The sequence below is a fragment of the Trichomonas vaginalis genome, chromosome II, assembly GCF_026262505.1.
Source record: "Trichomonas vaginalis G3 chromosome II, whole genome shotgun sequence".
In the NCBI taxonomy this organism is placed as follows: domain Eukaryota; phylum Parabasalia; order Trichomonadida; family Trichomonadidae; genus Trichomonas; species Trichomonas vaginalis.
Genome location: NC_067204.1, coordinates 8,610,927 through 8,630,352, shown reverse-complemented (window position 1 = coordinate 8,630,352; position 19,426 = coordinate 8,610,927). Strand labels below are relative to the sequence as shown.

At 33.8% G+C, this 19,426-nt stretch overlaps 6 protein-coding genes across 6 annotated transcripts, besides 1 other annotated feature; 5 read left to right on the top strand and 1 right to left on the bottom strand.

Moving 5' to 3' along the window:
* Positions 1 to 372: 372 nt before the first annotated feature.
* TVAGG3_0508810 (cilia- and flagella-associated protein 47 family) lies at positions 373 to 9,216 on the top strand (the record flags this gene model as incomplete). Its single annotated transcript, XM_001583361.1, has 1 exon — positions 382 to 9,057. One exon carries the CDS (start codon positions 382 to 384, stop codon positions 9,055 to 9,057), a length of 8,676 nt encoding a protein of 2,891 aa, XP_001583411.1.
* A 220-nt stretch (positions 9,217 to 9,436) lies between these two features.
* Positions 9,437 to 10,111, bottom strand: TVAGG3_0508800 (tRNA 5'-leader removal; the record flags this gene model as incomplete). Its single annotated transcript, XM_001583362.2, has 1 exon — positions 9,491 to 10,087. One exon carries the CDS (start codon positions 10,085 to 10,087, stop codon positions 9,491 to 9,493), a length of 597 nt encoding a protein of 198 aa, XP_001583412.1.
* Positions 10,112 to 10,569: 458 nt separating this feature from the next.
* Positions 10,570 to 12,207, top strand: TVAGG3_0508790 (spectrin binding; the record flags this gene model as incomplete). The annotated part of the gene is made up of 1 exon (XM_001583363.1): positions 10,570 to 12,207. One exon carries the CDS (start codon positions 10,570 to 10,572, stop codon positions 12,205 to 12,207), a length of 1,638 nt encoding a protein of 545 aa, XP_001583413.1.
* Positions 12,208 to 12,289: 82 nt separating this feature from the next.
* Positions 12,290 to 12,799, top strand: TVAGG3_0508780 (uncharacterized protein; the record flags this gene model as incomplete). Its single annotated transcript, XM_001583364.1, has 1 exon — positions 12,290 to 12,799. One exon carries the CDS (start codon positions 12,290 to 12,292, stop codon positions 12,797 to 12,799), a length of 510 nt encoding a protein of 169 aa, XP_001583414.1.
* Positions 12,800 to 13,916: 1,117 nt separating this feature from the next.
* On the top strand, positions 13,917 to 15,777 carry TVAGG3_0508770 (HL07962P-related family; the record flags this gene model as incomplete). The annotated part of the gene is made up of 1 exon (XM_001583365.1): positions 13,926 to 15,686. The coding sequence occupies one exon, from the start codon at positions 13,926 to 13,928 to the stop codon at positions 15,684 to 15,686; it is 1,761 nt and encodes a 586-aa protein (XP_001583415.1).
* A 405-nt stretch (positions 15,778 to 16,182) lies between these two features.
* Positions 16,183 to 16,836: a mobile genetic element.
* A 126-nt stretch (positions 16,837 to 16,962) lies between these two features.
* TVAGG3_0508750 (cyclin-dependent kinase inhibitor 2C-related family) lies at positions 16,963 to 19,362 on the top strand (the record flags this gene model as incomplete). Its single annotated transcript, XM_001583366.1, has 1 exon — positions 16,963 to 19,362. The coding sequence occupies one exon, from the start codon at positions 16,963 to 16,965 to the stop codon at positions 19,360 to 19,362; it is 2,400 nt and encodes a 799-aa protein (XP_001583416.1).
* Positions 19,363 to 19,426: the final 64 nt, after the last annotated feature.

Below are 19,426 nucleotides of genomic sequence, written 5' to 3'. Positions count from 1 at the left end.
CCATAAACTATTATTATTTTCAAATAATGTGCAAAATTTATTCACTTAAGTCATAAAATTAAGTATACATTCATGGATGATATATAATGAAGATTATATGTTAGAATTATTTTTTACGTAAGAATATGCATCAAGCGTTTAAATATCACTTAGAATCTTGAAGTTAGTATTATTTATACTTGTATCATGTATAGTTTTTGAATGATTTATTAATTGGTGTGGAAATATGTTTAATTTCAGCCTCGATGAGGTGTGGATTAATAATGTTGTTCGGTTCTATAAATATTCATGGTTCTTTTGGCCATTAGTATAAATTTTACATATGCTCACTGAAAAATACAATACTGAAAAAAATTGAATAGGCCGAAAAAACGAACATTCATGGAGAAGGGGCTAATTCAAGTAGTTCCGGACTCCGTCCACTTTAGAGACTTAAAAGCAGGTGAGTCCGACTCGATTCAAGTTTGGGCCACTAATTGTGGAAAGTCTCCGATGCCAATTAGATTCAAACTTTCACCAAATTCACCATTCTTACTTTTCACACAGCCAACAATTATTGTCCCACCCGGACTCGAAGTGAATGCTACAATTAAATATTCGCCAAAAGATGATCAGCCAAAATCTGCTGAACTTTTTGTTGAATGCCCAAAGCAAAAGATTTCAATTCCAGTCACAGCTACACCTCCAAGTCCTAGAATTGTTCCTGATACACAAAATATCAGACTAGGATCTATTCCTACAGATTTCGCCTACAAGTTCGCATTTTCAATGACAAACATTGGTGTAAGAGAAGGCTCATTCGAATTAAAATGGGAAAATGATATACTTTCTCTCAGCCCTTCAAGTGGAAATATTGCACCAAGTAAATCTGTCGAAATTTCTGCAACAATTAAGATACCTCAGCCAGGTCCTGTTACTATAAATCTCAATGTTAATGTCAAAGGATCATCAGAGCAAGTAAAACCAATCGTTATTACAGCAGAAGCAGTCGCTCATACTTTATCTCTCTCATATCAAGGAAAATCCATTAAAAGTTTCGATTTTGATACAGTCTTCTTTGGACAGAAACGTATTATTACAGCACAGCTCATAAACAATGGAGCTTCAAAAAGATCATTTGTGATTTTAGGTTCAGAAGACACCAACAAGGGAAAAGCCAAACCTAAACGACCTGCAGAAGAAGAGATTGTATTCAAAGCTTACCCATCTGAAGGAACTCTTGAGCCAAATGGAAAAATGGATATAGATTTCCAATTTATTCCTCCGATTCCATCCAAACCGATACTAGAAGATATAGATTTACAATTCAACCAAGTAAATACAATAGAAGTCGTGGAAACCGGACAACATTTGGAATTTTCAATGTCCGGTAAGGGAGTTCAAAGTTATTTGAAGCTATCTTCGTATGATTTTGTCTTTGACAAGTGCGAAATCGAAGCAAAAACAGTCAAAGAACTTACAATCTTCAATACATCAAAATTCCTTCCGATTGAATACAAAATTGAGCCAATTGCTCACTTCAGATTCGAGCCTTCCAAAGGTACAATACCAAAGGAATCATCATCAGTCGTAAAAGTGATTTTCTTCCCTAAAAATTACGGTGAATTCAATTTCAATACAAATGTCACTTTTAACGATGGTTTAGTTGTCAAAGAAATCAATTTAATTGGAGTTTGTGGGCAATTATCAGACAAACCATTTAGACGTGTTCCTGTTTACGAAACCAATGAGAACGCGAAATATTCCGCAGAACATCCAGACAGAAGGTTTACTGATGGTTTGGAAGGAATCAGACATTCCAGTCAAATGAGAGAAAGATTTGATGGATACATTACTGAGTATGCAGCCAAAAGAGAGTCAGTAACTCGTCTCCAACAGTTGAGATCGAAACTAAAGAGCGAAGGCGAAGAATACCTCAAAACAACACAAGGACAATTCACTAAAGAAGATTTGAAAGAATACGTGTCAACACAAATGAAAACTCTTAAGTCAAAACAAGCCGAAGAAGAAGAGAAAAATGATGATTTGTATAACGGTTTGCAACCACCCGAACCAAAGATTTTGGACCCTTCAAATCCTTTGTATTTCTCAAATACTTCAAAAAACGGTTATTCCTCTCAAAATGGAGATGATCCCGATCAAGTTTTGAATACAAAACGATCGCATAATGATGAGAATGTTCTTATCAAGAAGAAATTCAAACCGAAGCCAACAACACCTGCAGAAATTAATGAATGTTCTAAACCATTAACACCAGCACAACAATTATTGGTTTCTGCAAGTCATCAAACTGTTAATTTTGGCCATGTTTCTGTTTATTCAACATCAGCTAAATCATTTACAATAACTAATAACTTGCAGCAGCATATTGTTGTTTCCATGAAATACGAGTACGAAGAATTATCGAAATCATCACCATCATCACAAGTAATTTTGCCAAAACAAACTGCTGGTTTCGATATCAGATTCTTCAGTACAAAACAACAGAATTTCATGAGAACAATACAATATACAATCAACGGACATCATAATTACACATTTAATGTCTCTGCGCAAGTTGTTCCAATAGAATTACAATTATCAAGACAGATGATTGAATTCAGATTTTCGCCTGACTCTGTTTCACCTTACATCAAGGAATTCGTGACAATTATAAACAAATCGAATTCTATTGCTGAATATTCGTGGACAGGGTTAACTCCGGTTTTCAGTTTATCACAAACAAGTGGTAAAATCGATCCTGATTCAACACAAAACATCGAAGTTACTTATTTCCCACAAACTCATTCCCATGATGAAGCAACTTTGTTGTTGAACGTTTCAGGAGGTCAAACGAGATCTCTTAAATGTGTTGGTGATATTGGAGCTCCTAAATGTTCATTGAACAAGAAATTCGTCAATTTGGGATTGATACCTATCGGAATATTAAAATCTCAAGCACTAAGAATCAAAAATTCTGGTGATGACGATGCAATATTCAGCATTTCTTATGATAACACTGCTGAATTACAGATTATTCCAATGAATGGTCGTATTCCTGCACATGATTCACAGACATTACAATTGAATTTCAAGTCAGTACATGCTGCTGCATTTGATTTTCCTGTTAATATTCAAATCGCTGGTTCCAATCCATTGACATTTAATGTTACAGGACAAAGTGAATTACCACATGTACAATTATCTGTCAATGCTTTCGAGTTCGGAAGATTGTTTGTTGGTTCGAGTTCTTCTATTGAAGCAACAATACAAAATACCGGACAAATTCCTGCGATCTTATTCTTGGATTTAAGTGCACATCCTGATTTTAGAATTGAATATTCAACAGAACTCGCTGATGGAGCAAATAATGAAACGACAAACTCAATTTCTTTAGTTTCGAATCCGATTTTCGTTACTAAAAATGAGTATTTGCCAACAACTGAATCTACTTCAACAGCCATTGAGAGTCAAATCAATGAATCACAAGCAGCAATCTCTGAAACAAGTGATGATGACAATAACGGGTTGGTTTACAAGTTCTATTTATTAGAAGGAACATCAATAAAGTTCAATCTTGTTTTCCAACCTTCAACAGCTGCCGAACATTCATTTGAACTTCCTTTCACGATGATGAATGTTATTTCAGCATCATCTTTCCATTTACAACCAATTGTAAGTGCTGAAGCCATCAAAGCGCCAATAACTATATCAAGTACTGCATTGGATTTCGGAATCATGCCTATTTATAATCCACAAAATCCACATGCAAGATCAATTTCTCGTGTTATCAGTTTAGTAAATGAGAGCAAAAATCCAATTCCTTGGAGAATTGATAACTCAGCACTTGGCAATCCAGCTGCTTTCTCTTTCGAGCCATTCAATGATACAATAGCTCCTGGAGCAACAACTGTTGTTCACGTGTTATTCACAGCAAGAGAAGCTGTTCCTTATAACGTTCATTTGCCACTTTTAGTTAAAATGGCAAAAGAAAAAGAAGAATCAATGGTCAGTGAAATCCAATTAGCAGGTGTTGGAACATCAAAGCTCTTCTCAATATCCCAGCCAAATGTTGTTCTCCCGATTGTTCCTTTAGGCGTCAAATCTCAAATGACAGTTTATGTAAATAATGACGGTTTTATCGGTTCAAATTTGAGAGTACAAACATCAGCGAGCGAAACAAGCTTCCCAGTAAAAGTCAGTTTCCCTGATGGCAATCAGTTGTTGCATACAACTGTTAAACTACCTGTTGTCGTCAGTTTCCAGTCGAACAAACCAATGGCGTTCAGTACAATGATAGGTATAATTGACGACAGTGGAAATGGTTGTTCATTCACTGTTACTTGCGCAACAGATAATTCTGTTTTCACTTTGTATCCGTTCTTTTACTCAAACAAACCAGAAATTAAGTCTTCTAAAGGATCTCCAATAACTATTGATGCGAAAACAATTGAAACATCTTCTTTCCTTCCTTGTAGATTCCTCAACGCTGCAGATATAATTGAACTTAAAGGTCAAGAATGGAAATCAACTTATAATCCAAAAACTGTCAAATTTATTTTGAGATATTTGAATGCTTTATCGGTAAATACTCAAATTTCTGACTTCCCTGGCGATTTCATAAGAAACAACGGGTCCACACTATTAGAACTGGTTGAGAACATATCAGGAGGAAGACGTCCTAATGTGGATAACAGCGAGAAAGTGAAAGATGACATAAATTCACGACAACTCGACGCAATGAAGAAAATTGTCAGATTTTTGCAATCAATGGGATGTTTAGTTAGCCATATTAAACCAGAGTATCTATTAGATAGACAAGAATTCGTCAACGTCATGAGATACAGAATAACTAAACAGCTCCTTGGAATTGACTATTTCAACGCTCCAAGTTTGTCTTCTTTTGACCAAACAAAATTAAGTGAATTCACAAATTCGAAGTCATTCTCCAACGCTTTAATGCAGAGATTAAAGATTGCTGAGAATTTCTATTCAGAGCTAAGCAATGAGTGTTGGATGTTCATCATCATGCAGCTGTTCAAAGTTTTCATTGTTGGAAGAATCGATCAAGAAAGATTGAATCAACAACCTGGATTTTCTGATGCAGTAAAATCATTGACACAATCTACATCGAGATTCGCCAACATGGATGACACTTTGAATGAGATATGCAGACCGAACAAGAATGTTCCTTTGTCCAACATTTATTCAACCGCTGAATGCACATTGTTAAAATGGATTTCAGTTCATTCTTGTGTTCAATACCAAGATTGGCAGAAATCTGTAAATTGTTTTGATGCTTTATCAGATGCAACATGTTTTGCAGCCCTTCTTAAAGCACATACAACTGCTTTAAAGGTACCTCTTCCTAACCCTTTAGTTGATCATTCAACACCTGAAGACAACGCGATTTTATTCACTTCTTCATTGAAATCTTTGAAATTGGCTTTCAGTCCAACAGCCGATGAGATTTCTTCAAAGAGTGATTGTGTGTTGGCCATTGTTTCAGCTTATCTGTTTGAGACATTGCCAAGATTCATTCCTATCTCTCAAGTTGACTTCACAACAACTTTGCACAAAACAATTTCAAAAGCTGTTCAAATTCAAAATCCTTCGAAAGCAGAAATAACTTACAAAGCGGTTTTAGAAGGATCTGCTGCCTATTCACTTCCTAATGACTGTCTCGTCATTCCTCCTAACTCTTCCGCAGACTTGAATGTCATTTTCACTGCCAGAACAATTAAGAAACAAACAGCCAGATTGATTTTGACACCTTTGAGACCAAGATACATAACTTCGAACACAGAAGATGGAGAAACAATGCCGACAACGACAAGAAGAGAGTCCCATGTCCCTATATTCTCGGCGCCAATTGTAATTGACATTTACTCCGATGTGTCAATCGTTCAGCCTGATATGATTTCCGCTTATGAAGGAATCATTTATCAACCAACGAAAATTAACTTAAATGTCAAAAATTTCATTGGTGTCAAAAGTGAGGCAAAACTCTTTTACAAGATCTCGAAGATACAAGACGAGAACGGCAAACAAGTTGGCTCAAACAAATCTATTGCTACACAGATCCAAGAGTTCATAGCAAATCCATATGAATCATCAAAAGAAGAAATAGTTACAAGCCAATCAAAAACTTCCAATTTCACTTCACTTCTCAAAGCACATCAGAATTTCGTGATTGATCAGACACATGTTGACTTCATTGACGAGAATTCCACACAGACAGTTGCCATTGAGTTCTTACCAATTGATTTGTGCACTTACAGATTGTTACTTCTTTTCGAAGACACAAATGCAGGAGAATTCGTAATCCAAGTCGAAGCGAAGTCAATTTTACCAAATGCCGTTGAAGTTGCCGCAAATAAGATGAAATGTGAAGCAGGAAAGAAGACATCGTACTCTGTGAATGTTGATCCAATCAACCAAGCCTTGATTAAACAGTTGGCTTACAGTTACGAAAGAGTCAACAATTCCGGAAAATTTGCAAGCGACAGGAAACTTCAAGACATGATAACTTCAAGATGCAGAGAGATGGAAGCGATCTTTAAGTCATCATTCAACCAGATAAAGTTCAATGTCTCTAATTCTGCTTCGACTTATTTCGATATTCCAAGCGAATTAGTTCTTTCTAAAAACGCTGATCCGAAGACGAAACCAAATGCACTTCCTATCACTTTCAAACCGACAAAAGCTGGTGAATACCCTGTTAAAATTGTTTTGACGAGTAATTATGATGTCAGACTCTTTAAAGCATCAGCAACAGCTATTCCTGCTGTCAAAGAAATGTCGATCGAGTTCAATACTGTGTCTGGAAGACAAGTACATCAAGATATTCCTTTGACAAACCCTTCAGAAGAAGTTTGGAACTTCAAAGTCCAAACAACAGGAGATTCTTGTTTCAATGCCCCGCAAAGAGTATCTGTAAAGCCTGGAACAACTGGCCAATTAACAGTTAACTTTGTTCCATTAAGAGTTGGCCAATTCAAGGGCGAATTGATGCTCACAAACGCGTCATCAGAAGCAACAGTTATCTACAAATTAACAGGTGTTGCTGATGAACCTCCTGCAGAAAAGAAGATCAATGTTAACTGCAAAGCAAGAGTTCCTTTCGAATACGAATTGCCTGTTAAAGCATTCGTCAAAAACGCAACAGTTAAAGTCACCACGACTGTTCCAATCATTTCTTTCAAGCCAAATATTGTTTTCGAGAATGGATCAATAACTGAGCCATTTAAGTTCAATGTCATTGCACAAAGAAGTGGAGTTTCCGCAGGAACATTGACATTCACGGATATCGCAACAGGAAGTTATATTTGGTATGTTGTAGAGATCCATGTTGATTCACCAGCTCCTGAACAAACAATTACTGTTAACACATCGGCAAGAAAGAGTGCAACTGTATCTATAAAGATCCAGAATCCTAAAGACAGAACAACAACATTCACAGTTTCTCTTTCCGACGAAGATTTGTTTGGTTTGAAGGAATTCATCGTTCCTCCACACGGAAATATGACTTACGAATTGGTTGTTTCTCCTCTCAAAGCAATGAACAGGACTTCCTCTGTCTACTTCTACTCAGATGATGACAGCGAGTTCTGGTATGCTTTGAAGATTAACGCTACTGAAGCTCCAGGACAAATTTTGGCTCCGATGTCTTCTCCTCTTGGAAAATTCGCAACGACAACTGTCACTTTAGAGAACCCATTATCGAAGCAAGCGAATGTTAGAATAGAGAACACTAATCCTACAGCATTCCAGGTTATGGCCAAGCGTTCATTGCAGCTATTGCCATTGGAAAAGAGAAGAATAGAGATCAGATACATCCCGACAAGTGTTGGACAAAAAGAAACCGCCGAAATTTCATTTTTGTCACAAGATGTTGGTGATTGGACATATTCTTTAAGTGGTAATGGTAAACCTCCTCAGCCATTCTCTCCAACAATTGTTTCTTCGCAGATTGGTGTTCCTATGTCTGCCTTAGTTTTGTTCAACAATTCATTCCCTTATCCATGCAGATTCAACATTTCCATCGACAGCGAGTGCGAAGAAGGAGTTTTCCAATTCTTGGTCAGAAAGAAACTCTTCACTTTGGAGTGGTTTGGCGAGGAATACCAAGTTCCATTCACTTTCACACCTGTAACTAAAGGACAATTCACTGCCCACATCATTGTAACATTTGCAGGACCAGCACGTGGTGATTTACCAGATAATTCATCATTGTTGAGTTCTGTCAGATGGATTTTCCCAGTTATTGGAAACACTTTGACAGCAGCAGCTGAAGCCAAAGTAATCAAAGCAAGAGCCAATGAGTTTGTTTCTAATAACATTACATTGCCTTTAGTTGGAGAAACTGAAGAGTTCCAAGCAAGTGAATATTCAGTTCAAGTCAATTTGAATCAGACAAATGAATTTCTCAGACAAATTTTGGATATTAAACCAATAGAAATTCTCAAAGATGGAGATTCGCCTGATTTGATTGTGAACTGCAATTTCTCGCCAATGAGACCTTGCAATGGAACAGCACAGTTAAGAGTGAAGAATCCTCTTGGACAAGAATGGCAATTCGATTTAACATGTACTGCAGAAAGAGGAAAACCAATTGATACATTGCAAATCGAGTCACTTCTGAACAAAACAGGTGAAGTTTCAATAACTTTGCCAACTGTATTCAGAAGCCAGACACCTTTCCACGCGTACATGATTTCAGGAAGTGCTTCTGAGTTCACGGCAACTCCGGAACATGGTTTCATCGAACCTCAACCTGGTCCAAACACTGAGACATCAATTAAAATAATTTTCGCTCCGAAAATGTACGGAAAAGTGCTTCGAGGAATGCTCGTTATCGACACTTTGGATGCACAGTTCTTGTTTGATGTTGTCGGAAAAACTCCTGAATATGTTCCTCCAACTGTAACTGCAGGAAGCAGATTAATGCAGTTGCAAACAACAAGGCAATCTGTTCCTTCGAAGAATTCGACAAAGAGACAAGAATCTTCAATGTTAAGGAACTCAACAAAGCCAAGAATTATTTCTCCAAACCAAGGAAAACATAAGATTATTTAATTTTGTATTATCAATGTATAATTGTAATATATTAATAAATATGTTTGATTATTTTTATTAACAAATTTTTATAAGATTGATCTTTTTTTATAAGAATAAAAACAAAATTTCAATATTATCCTAAAGCCGTACAAAAACTCGTAGAAAATTTAAAAATCTCCATAATTGATTAAATTTGTAACTCCTTTAATGATGATTGTGCAATAAAATATTAGGAAATTTTTTCATAATTAATTTTTTGTTGAAATCCTTATGCAAAATAGCAAAAATTTTAAGCTTATCAGACATCCTTGAATATACAACAATTTCAAGGGATATTAAATATAAAATTGAGATATATTATAATTTTCTTATGAAAAAAGATAATGACGCAAAATTTATTAAATAGAAAACGAAATTTAATACTCAATCATAAAAATAAAATAATAATAAATTAATTCAAGAGAGGATCAATAACATTGCTCCAGTCATCAATTGTAGAATCGGAAGAGAGATCGGATGCTACACCATTAATGTAGAATGTTGGTGTTCCGTCGATGTTATGAACGGCAGAATATTTGAATTCGATTCTTGTGTTCATTTCCTGTGTTCCAAATGCCTTTGTAAGATCGTTTACTGTAATTCCTAATTTTTCTGCTGCCCATTTAAGAGCTTTCTTTTGCATATCACCAGCTGTCACGGATTTAACTTCTGAGCCCAAAAACATGCTCTGATTGCCATCTGCATATAGGCAATTTAAGAGAATTGGTGCGTAGGATGTGTTGATGGATTTTGCAGCCATAATAACTTTAGAAACCATGAAAGTCCATGTGTGATATGGTAATGGTAATAAGTGGATAATGAATCTAGCGTTATCTTTGTATTTTGTTATTGCTGCTGACACTGCAGACCACGAATCTAAACAATCTGAGCATAATGGATCAGCATACATCTCAACAATGATATCCTTAGCGTCTGGGTTATAAACAATGCCCGGAGGACGGCTAGGAATTGGACATGATAATGCTTGAAAAACAAAGAATGAAAGCATTAAATAATAAAAAGTGACGATTTTATTGGCAAACTCTTCACCATTCATCAACGAATAGAATTACTAGCACCATGAATAGAGAAATAAAAATTTGAGAACATGTGTGTTAGTTTAAAATGTATTAGAGCATTCGAATATGCGATATAGATATAAATTCAATAAAATTCAAAAGATAAGTTTAATTCTCATTGTTTTCTTTTAATCCTTTTGTTCTTTATATATTTTCTATCCTTTAATCAGAAGTGATATCTTTATCATTTCGAAATTAAAAGATTGCAAGGATGATAAAGGAAGTTGATTTAAATTTTTATGTTTATCGAACTTATTAATTAACGTGTATATGAAAGGGCCATCTATGAAAAGTGATTTTTATTTGTCGGCAAAAAAATTGAGGAAATTAAAAACTGCAATTATGTGGAGGGAAAAAAAAGAAAAATGATTTAGATTTTCTCACGACTTTTCCCAGAAATCGCATAAAAAAAATGAATAGGTTCATAAGTGATACTTCTGGCCTATTTGATGAATTATTTCCTCATTGTGAAGCATACAATGATGCATTTGCATCATTATATGCTTTGAAAACTTATGACAACGCGGAGTTGAACAAAATTTACCAAAAGATCAAAATTAATTTGATAGATTCTAAAATATCTTCAGCTGAAGAGATTATTAGAACTATGTCTGAGATTTTTTTATATAATAATTGTTATTTAAGATCATACTTCACAATTTTCAAATTGAGCTATGAAGAATTTCATCCGAATCAAGTATTGAACATAAATCCTCTTTTCGATTACTTTGTTTATAAAGAATATGGAAAATCACTTGATAAAAATAACTTAGAAAAAAATTTCAAAAGATATTCTTGGAAAGATTTTTCATTAGATATTCATCAAAAATACACAATATATGAAGCCATTATGCATGACAATAAAGAGCAATTTATTTCGATCGCAGAAAATAATGATTTTGATGAAAAACAATTACTATCAAGCGAATTCTATCCGGAAAATAACAACCGCTATACATTGCTTGAATTATGTTGTTATTATGGAGCAGTTGATTGTTTTAAATTTATTAGGACAAAGTTCGATTCAATAATTACAACGAAATGTCTTGAATTATCATTTTTAGGTGGCAATCCAGAGATAATGCACGAATGTTTGAAAACATGTTATCCAAATGAAAAGTGTATGACCAATGCTATCATTTCCCACAACATTGATTTTGTAACTTTTTTGATGAATGAATACGAATTAGCAATTAATATTGAGGAATGTCAAAGATATCATAACATTCAAGCATTTTTGGTTTATTATGATTGCATTAATATGAATGACATCAACGATTGCTACATTCAATCAATAAATTTCAATCATATAGGAATAATTGAAAAAATACTTTTTCTTGGCGCAGATATTAATGCAAAAACTAAATCTGGTGGTACTGTTCTTTATTTTGTATTGCAAAGAAAACTGAACATATTAGCAGAGTTTCTTTTATCACGTGGTATTTCAATTAATGCAAAAGATAATGGTGGATTAACAGCTCTCCATCTTTCAATGAAATTGCAAAATAAAAGTATTATGGAATTTCTTTTATCGCATGGTGCAGATGTAAATATTGGTGATAACTTCGGATTAACATGTCTTCATAATGCAGTATGGAATAACAACAAAGAAATAGCAGAACTTCTCCTTTCTAATGGAGCTAATGTTGATGCCAAAGAAAGCATGGGATTAACAGCTCTCCATTATGCTGCGATGAATAATTATCAAGAACTTGTAAACCTATTGGCATCTCATGGTGCAGAATTAAATGCTAAAGATGATAATGGGAAAACTGCACTTATTTCTGCAGCAGAATGGAATAGAAAAGAAACAATGGAGCTTCTTATCACTCTTGGTGCCGATATCAATTCGAAGGATAATAATGGGAAGACTCCCCTTATGGCTGCAGCAGAATGGGATAGAATAGAAACAATTGATTTTCTGATTGCCCATGGTGCGGACGTTAAAGCAAAAGATAACAAAGGGAAAACAGCATTAAATTATGCAGCATCGCGGAAAAATAGAAACACAATAAAAGCTCTAAACGAAAAGGACCATAACCCAAGATAATTCAAGATTAGCTTTTGTTATAAAATTCAAATTTTACAAAATATGTCACGTTTTTTCTACGTTAATTGAAAATTTTTTTAATATGAGTGTTTATTTTACTGCTAAGCCTGAATATTTTAAATTTATACGAGATTTAGAGGATGAAGGTGAGGAGTATCGGCAACTCCACCATAAATTTCAGACTCTTGCCCAAAAATCGAAGGAAGAATTTAAGCAAAGCAGAAATAAAATAAACGCAGCCATGAATACTATTAAACCACCTGTTAGAGGAATCAGAACAGCGGAAATCCCATCGGTTCTAAAAAAGAAACCAGAAAAAAGGGCGGCAACTCAAACAGCTAATTTACACCCAAATCCAATATTCGGACAAATACAAAACTCTAAGATTCCTACAACAGTCTATCATGATGCTGTTCCTGCAAGGTCAAATGGGGCACAAAGAATTCTCAATCCGAAACGTTTACAGAAGTATAGAGAAAACAATAGGGAACCACCAATGCTTATAGGTAGAGGAGTAAATTCCATTGGCCATGATAATCTAAATATGGATTCTTTATCTTTAAGTAATTATCATTTTGATATCGTGAACTGAAAACTTGTTTGTATTGTATGTTGAAGTACGCACTGTCTTATTTCATCTTTTCTCATTTTTTTTATTTTCTTGAATTATTCCGAATTCAAGATTTAAAAGCAAAGAGCAATTCAAGAATACTAGTTTCTAACGCATCGACTACATTATCAGCATTCTTTGTTTCCTAGCAGAAATTATTTCGTATTCATTCTTTGCGCACCTAAAACTATCCAATTCATTCGTAATTTTACCACAAATGCAGCAACTCAGTTGCATCGGTACAACTTTCGATTCTAGATATTTTTTTTTTTGGAACATCTTTTCACTTAATAAACTTTCGAATATGCAGCATGCTCCTAATTCCAATACTACATGACTTTTCTCGAGTCTTAATAAAAAATGTTTTCTTTATTTCCTATTTCATTCATATTTTTTTCCAATATTGATGATTTTTGGATATAATTCATAAATACAATGGTTGTTGAATGATTGTATGGTTCACAAAAAGTTAGTATTCAAAAGGATATTCGATATTTTTAGCATCGTTGATGTTTTTTAAGTTTTGTAAATGAATAGACATGGCAACTTGATGTAGGTCCTAGAAAAATCATTCTGATGGTTTCTCAAAATCCAAAAAAATTGAATTTGAAAAAATAATTTGAAAATTTGTTAAAAATATCATCAAAACTGAGAATTTAAAATATTTTTGGAAATTTTCTCATTGACAAAACCTTTTATTTATAATATTTTACATATTCTCTATTTAAATCATGTGTCAGGTTATTTAATTCGATAAAAAATTTTTGTTGAAATAAGTATTTTAGAGTTATTCTGGCAAACACACCATATAATATAACCAGTTATCATATTTATTGCATCAAATATGTTAGATTGATGAAAGACGATTGAAATTCTTTTATTCCTTTGGTTGAACTTAAGAAGGACTCAGGTTCAATATCGCCACTACAGAAAGTTAATTTAAAGACTGTTATTCATGCGTATATTTGCCATCTCTTCGAGGAGATAAAGATAAATTCAATTTTGTTATTGGTGTAACAAAAATTATTACTCATCATATGCTGACTTCAAAACGATATTCCAAATTCTGATTTAAAAATCCAATATGTCACTTTTTGATAAAAATACGATGAATCAAGAAGTGTTATCAACAGATCGAAATCCATTCAAACCTTTACCATGCATTTTTAAGTCCCTCTTATACAATCCATTATTTAGTGATTTCACTCTGTTTTTACCAAACGCACCTCCAGGAAAAAAGCAATATATTCCTGTTCATCGCTTTATCTTCGACGTTCGCTGCTCGTTTTTCCATGTATTTTTCGAGAGAATGCCGAATGAAAAGACCTTAACTCTTTGTTTTCCACAATGGGCAGCACCAGACGTTTTTACAGTCATTGAATACATATATACATCAGAGCCAATCAATATTACGAACGAAAACATCGCTGCTATCGCGTTTATTTCATTAATTTGGGATTGCAGTGAATTAATTAAATTAGCAACTGATTTTATCATTCATAAAATAGATCCAAAATACTCTCTTGATACTCTCAACAAACTTTGTAATATCATTAAGCATGATGCACCTGCTATTCAAAAACTTTTGAATATGGTCGTTAATAACATCGCAATTTTTAATCCAGATGATTTCAACGAGCTTCAGTTCGATCTCTTCGAGTCAATAATTAATACCGTTTACTCCAAAAGACCAGAAGATATTGCTGCAGAAGCTTTATGTAATTGCATCGAACACTACTTCATTGCCAACGTTGACAAGCTCGGCAAAGATGAATTTCGCGTTTTAGTACAAAGATTTATGATGAAAACTTATCATAATGGCGTAATTACATTGTATAAACATGCTATTCGCCTTAATTGGTCAATTGCTCATTGCGAAGCTAAGATTCTCCACTCGTGGCTTCACTTAGATCAGAACAAACTTGCTACAATTCCTGTAGATCGCTTAGCCGTGATTTTGAACGAGAATTATCTTAATTGCGGTAGCGAAGATGAACTTTTCAAGTTTATTCTATTAGTACATGAGGTACAACCCACTGCTGACCTTACTCCAATATGGAAATGCCTTCGTGTTCCAGCATTAACCGAAGAATGCAAAGAAAAATTAAAAGAATGCGGAATTGCACCTCAATTCGTCATCGACGCAATTAACAGTGCAGGTCGTTACATTGATTTCCGTCGTTTGCCAAGAGCAAGGACACATTGTTTGATTATCGGAGCTGCTGACAACTGGGCGCTTGAAGATCTCAAGGAATTTATGGGATTCGCAGGTTTCAACCCCAAAAACATCACTGCAATGCGCGCAGCTCCAGATATGGATGCAGATTTTTACAAATTCCACGCAATCCTTGTATTTGGCTTCTATAAATTCCCACCGAGCCTTTCTAGTAAGATAGCTACATACGTTTCCGACGGTGGTGGCCTTGTCGTCGCTTTCGGAGCTCATAGAAATGATGATTTCGGAATTGGCGAACCAATACTCTCAATGCTCCCAATTGAGGCATTTAGACAAGAAATCGCAGAGGTTTGCTACGTTCGCGCTCCAACGGACTCGAATTTCAACGATGGAGTAGATATTGCAAGTGAAGAGAAAGAACAGATCTTTACTGGCTGCAAGAACATGAGAATGCTCTTCTCCGTTAAAGAAGGAGCCAGCGTTATCTCAAGTTGGGATGATGGAGTTCCTTTTGTTGTTATTCAGAACAGAACAGAAAAGCATGGGACAATAATTGTATTTAATGCAAGTCCGGTCTCAAATGAGATATTCCCTGAACAATGGAGTAAACATGACAAGACAATGGCAAGAATTTTGTCGAATTGCATCATCACGGCTTCCAACAAGGTTTTTTCAAAGGCTTCGAAGGACTGATTTATTATCAATATATTATATATAGTATTTTAAATGTAATTTGTTTTAAAAATTTTAATTTTTTTTCCCCTTTCAATAAACTATTTATTTACCCTTTTCTAATGATTTATGAATTATCTAAATTTGTTTTTAAGGGTTGGTTCTGATATTTATTGATTTTTTTTTTTTTTTGAACTATACATCTGATTTGTAATCCATGGTTTCATAGATTTAAACCCTTTAATATAATAACAATTTTCAACTTAATCATTACAAGCATGTTTGAATATAATCATCCGGATGAAAATCTTATTGCTTCGACTTTTCTATTGTTGTTGTATCATTTAATACCTATGAACTTAATTAAAGTTGATAAATTATTTCCGAAATCTTTGTGATCATAGATTTCCGCACGTCTAACATATTATTTATTTCTTATAATGAGCTTAAAAGATGTTCATATATTAAAATACAAATATGTCCTTTTAAAAAAATACTTACCGTTAAATTTTATATAGGGAACAGGACAAATTTGCCACACGGCACTTTTTTTAAAAGAAAATTAATGGAGCGGAGCGATACTCTGCTGCAGGAGCCCCAAGGCTCCCAATCATTACGAAAGGGAGCCTCAGGGCTCCTGAGAATCCATCAGCAGAGGCCTTTTCATTTGGCCTCTGCTGATCAAAGATTCGGCGAAGCCATTCTTCGTCTCAGGAGCCCCAAGGCTCCCAATCATTACGAAAGGGAGCCTCAGGGCTCCTGAGAAACCTCTTTGAGAAGGTTTTCTTAGAGAAAACCTTCTCAAAGATGATTGTCAGCATTCACTCAAAATCTACCAAGAGTTTCAAAGTTTCAAATCTATCTGAAATGAAGCTTTGAATCTCTTGTATATCTAATTGTAGAGGTACCTTTTCAAAATGTCTTCTATTGATTAAATTTAATCAGTAAAAGTCATTTTGAAAAGGTACATCTCTATAATTGCTATTGAGCATTCACTCTTGGAACCTTGGAGCTCTTGTGTAGTGCATGAAAACTCCAAGATTCTAGCATAAAACATATATCATAGACAGAATTTCTTCAAATATAATTTAAGGTTATTTTTTTAAAAAATTAGAAAAGCGTAATTTAAGGTTATTGAAAAAGTGACACTTAGCAAATTTGTCCCGCACTCATTTTATATATGATACCGTTAAAATTTAAATACGATTCCAGTAAAAATTAATACGATACAAGTGAAAATTTTCGAAAAAATGCACGTTAAAAATTGAGACGTTTCGTGGCCTTTTACGATTTTTTAATGTCCGACAAAGACATTCATCCAAATAAATTTAGCGAACTGCGAAGTATCGGTAAATACTACATTGATTCATATAATGCGTTGTATCAGCTGAAAACTGAAAAGGAAGAAGATTTAAACTCAATTTACAAACTGATCAAAACAGAATTGATTGATTCACATAAACACCCTCCCCAAATAATTATTCGAGACATTTTAAATATAATTCCGTATAATAATCGCTATACAAAGTCATATTTATACCTTGCCAAACTCTTATCTGATGATTACCATGTCACAGAGGTCAACTGCGTTGAAACTATTTCAAAATTCCTGTTTTACAAAGAATATTTTGAAATAGACAAATCTGCCGATTTTGAAAACATGAATTCAGAAAATCTTGAAATTCATACAGAAGATACAATTTACATAGCAATTATGTATAATGACTTAGAAAGATTCATTACATTCACTGAAATAGATGGATTTGATAAAGATCAAACACTTGAGAATAGTTTATATCCAGTTTATTATCAAGGATATTCATTACTTGAATTATGTTGTTACCATGGAGCAGTTGATTGTTTTAAGTTGTTAAGAACGAAATTTAGCTCAGAAATAACTCAAAAATGTCTTCAATTTTCATTTTTAGGCAGAAACATAGAGATCTTGAGTGAATGTTTGAAATATCAAACACCAGATGTAGAATGTATGGAATATGCAATTATTTCACACAACATTGATTTTTTTACATTCTTGATGAATGAATACAATATAAAGATCGATTTATTTTATTGCGCAAAGCATAATAATCTTGAATCATTTTTAGTTTATTTCGATCAAACTAATGATATTAACAAATTCTATATTAATTCTGGAATGTTTAATATTCCATCTCTTTGTGAATATTTCCTATCAAACGGTGCAAATATCAATGAAAAAGATAAATATGGACGAACATCTCTTCATAATTCAACCTACAATAATAGTAAAGAAATAGCCGAACTTCTTATTTCACAAGGTATAAATATCAATGAAAAAGATAATTTTGGACAAACAGCTCTTCATTATGCTGCACAAAAAGATAGTAAAGAAATAGCTGAACTTCTTATTTCTCAAGGTATAAATATCAATAAAAAAGGTAATGATGGACAAACCGCTCTTCATATTGCAGCAGAAAATAATAGTAAAGGAACAGCCGAACTTCTTATTTCTCAAGGTATAAATATCAATAAAAAAGATAAACATGGAACAACCGCTCTTCATTATGTAGCAGAAAATAATAGTAAAGGAACAGCCGAACTTCATATTTCACAAGGTATAAATATCAATGAAAAAGATAATTTTGGACAAACAGCTCTTCATTATGCTGCACAAAAAGATAGTAAAGAAATAGCTGAACTTCTTATTTCTCAAGGTATAAATATCAATAAAAAAGGTAATGATGGACAAACCGCTCTTCATATTGCAGCAGAAAATAATAGTAAAGGAACAGCCGAACTTCTTATTTCTCAAGGTATAAATATCAATAAAAAAGATAAACATGGAACAACCGCTCTTCATTATGTAGCAGAAAATAATAGTAAAGGAACAGCCGAACTTCATATTTCACAAGGTATAAATATCAATGAAAAAGATAATTTTGGACAAACAGCTCTTCATTATGCTGCACAAAAAGATAGTAAAGAAATAGCTGAACTTCTTATTTCTCAAGGTATAAATATCAATAAAAAAGGTAATGATGGACAAACCGCTCTTCATATTGCAGCAGAAAATAATAGTAAAGGAACAGCCGAACTTCTTATTTCACGTGGTGCAAATATCAATGAAAAAGATAATTTTGGACAAACCGCTCTTCATAAAGCAGTAATTCATAATAATAAAGAAACAGTCGAACTTCATATTTCACAAGGTATAAATATCAATGAAAAAGATAATGATGGACAAACCGCTCTTCATATTGCAGCAGAAAATAATAGTAAAGAAACAGCCGAACTTCTTATTTCACGTGGTGCAAATATCAATGAAAAAGATAATTTTGGACAAACCGCTCTTCATAAAGCAGTAATTCATAATAATAAAGAAACAGTCGAACTTCATATTTCACAAGGTATAAATATCAATGAAAAAGATAATTTTGGACAAACCGCTCTTCATAAAACAGCACGTTATATAGATAAAGAAACAGCCGAACTTCTTATTTCACGTGGTGCAAATATCAATGAAAAAGATAATGATGGACAAACCGCTCTTCATATTGCAGCAGAAAATAATAGTAAAGGAACAGCCGAACTTCTTATTTCACGTGGTGCAAATATCAATGAAAAAGATAATTTTGGACAAACCGCTCTTCATAAAACAGCACGTTATATAGATAAAGAAACAGCCGAACTTCTTATTTCACATGGTGCAAAAATATAATATTCTTATCTAAGATACTCTTTTTTTCTTTTTCTGATATTTTCAAATATGGATTTCATTAGAA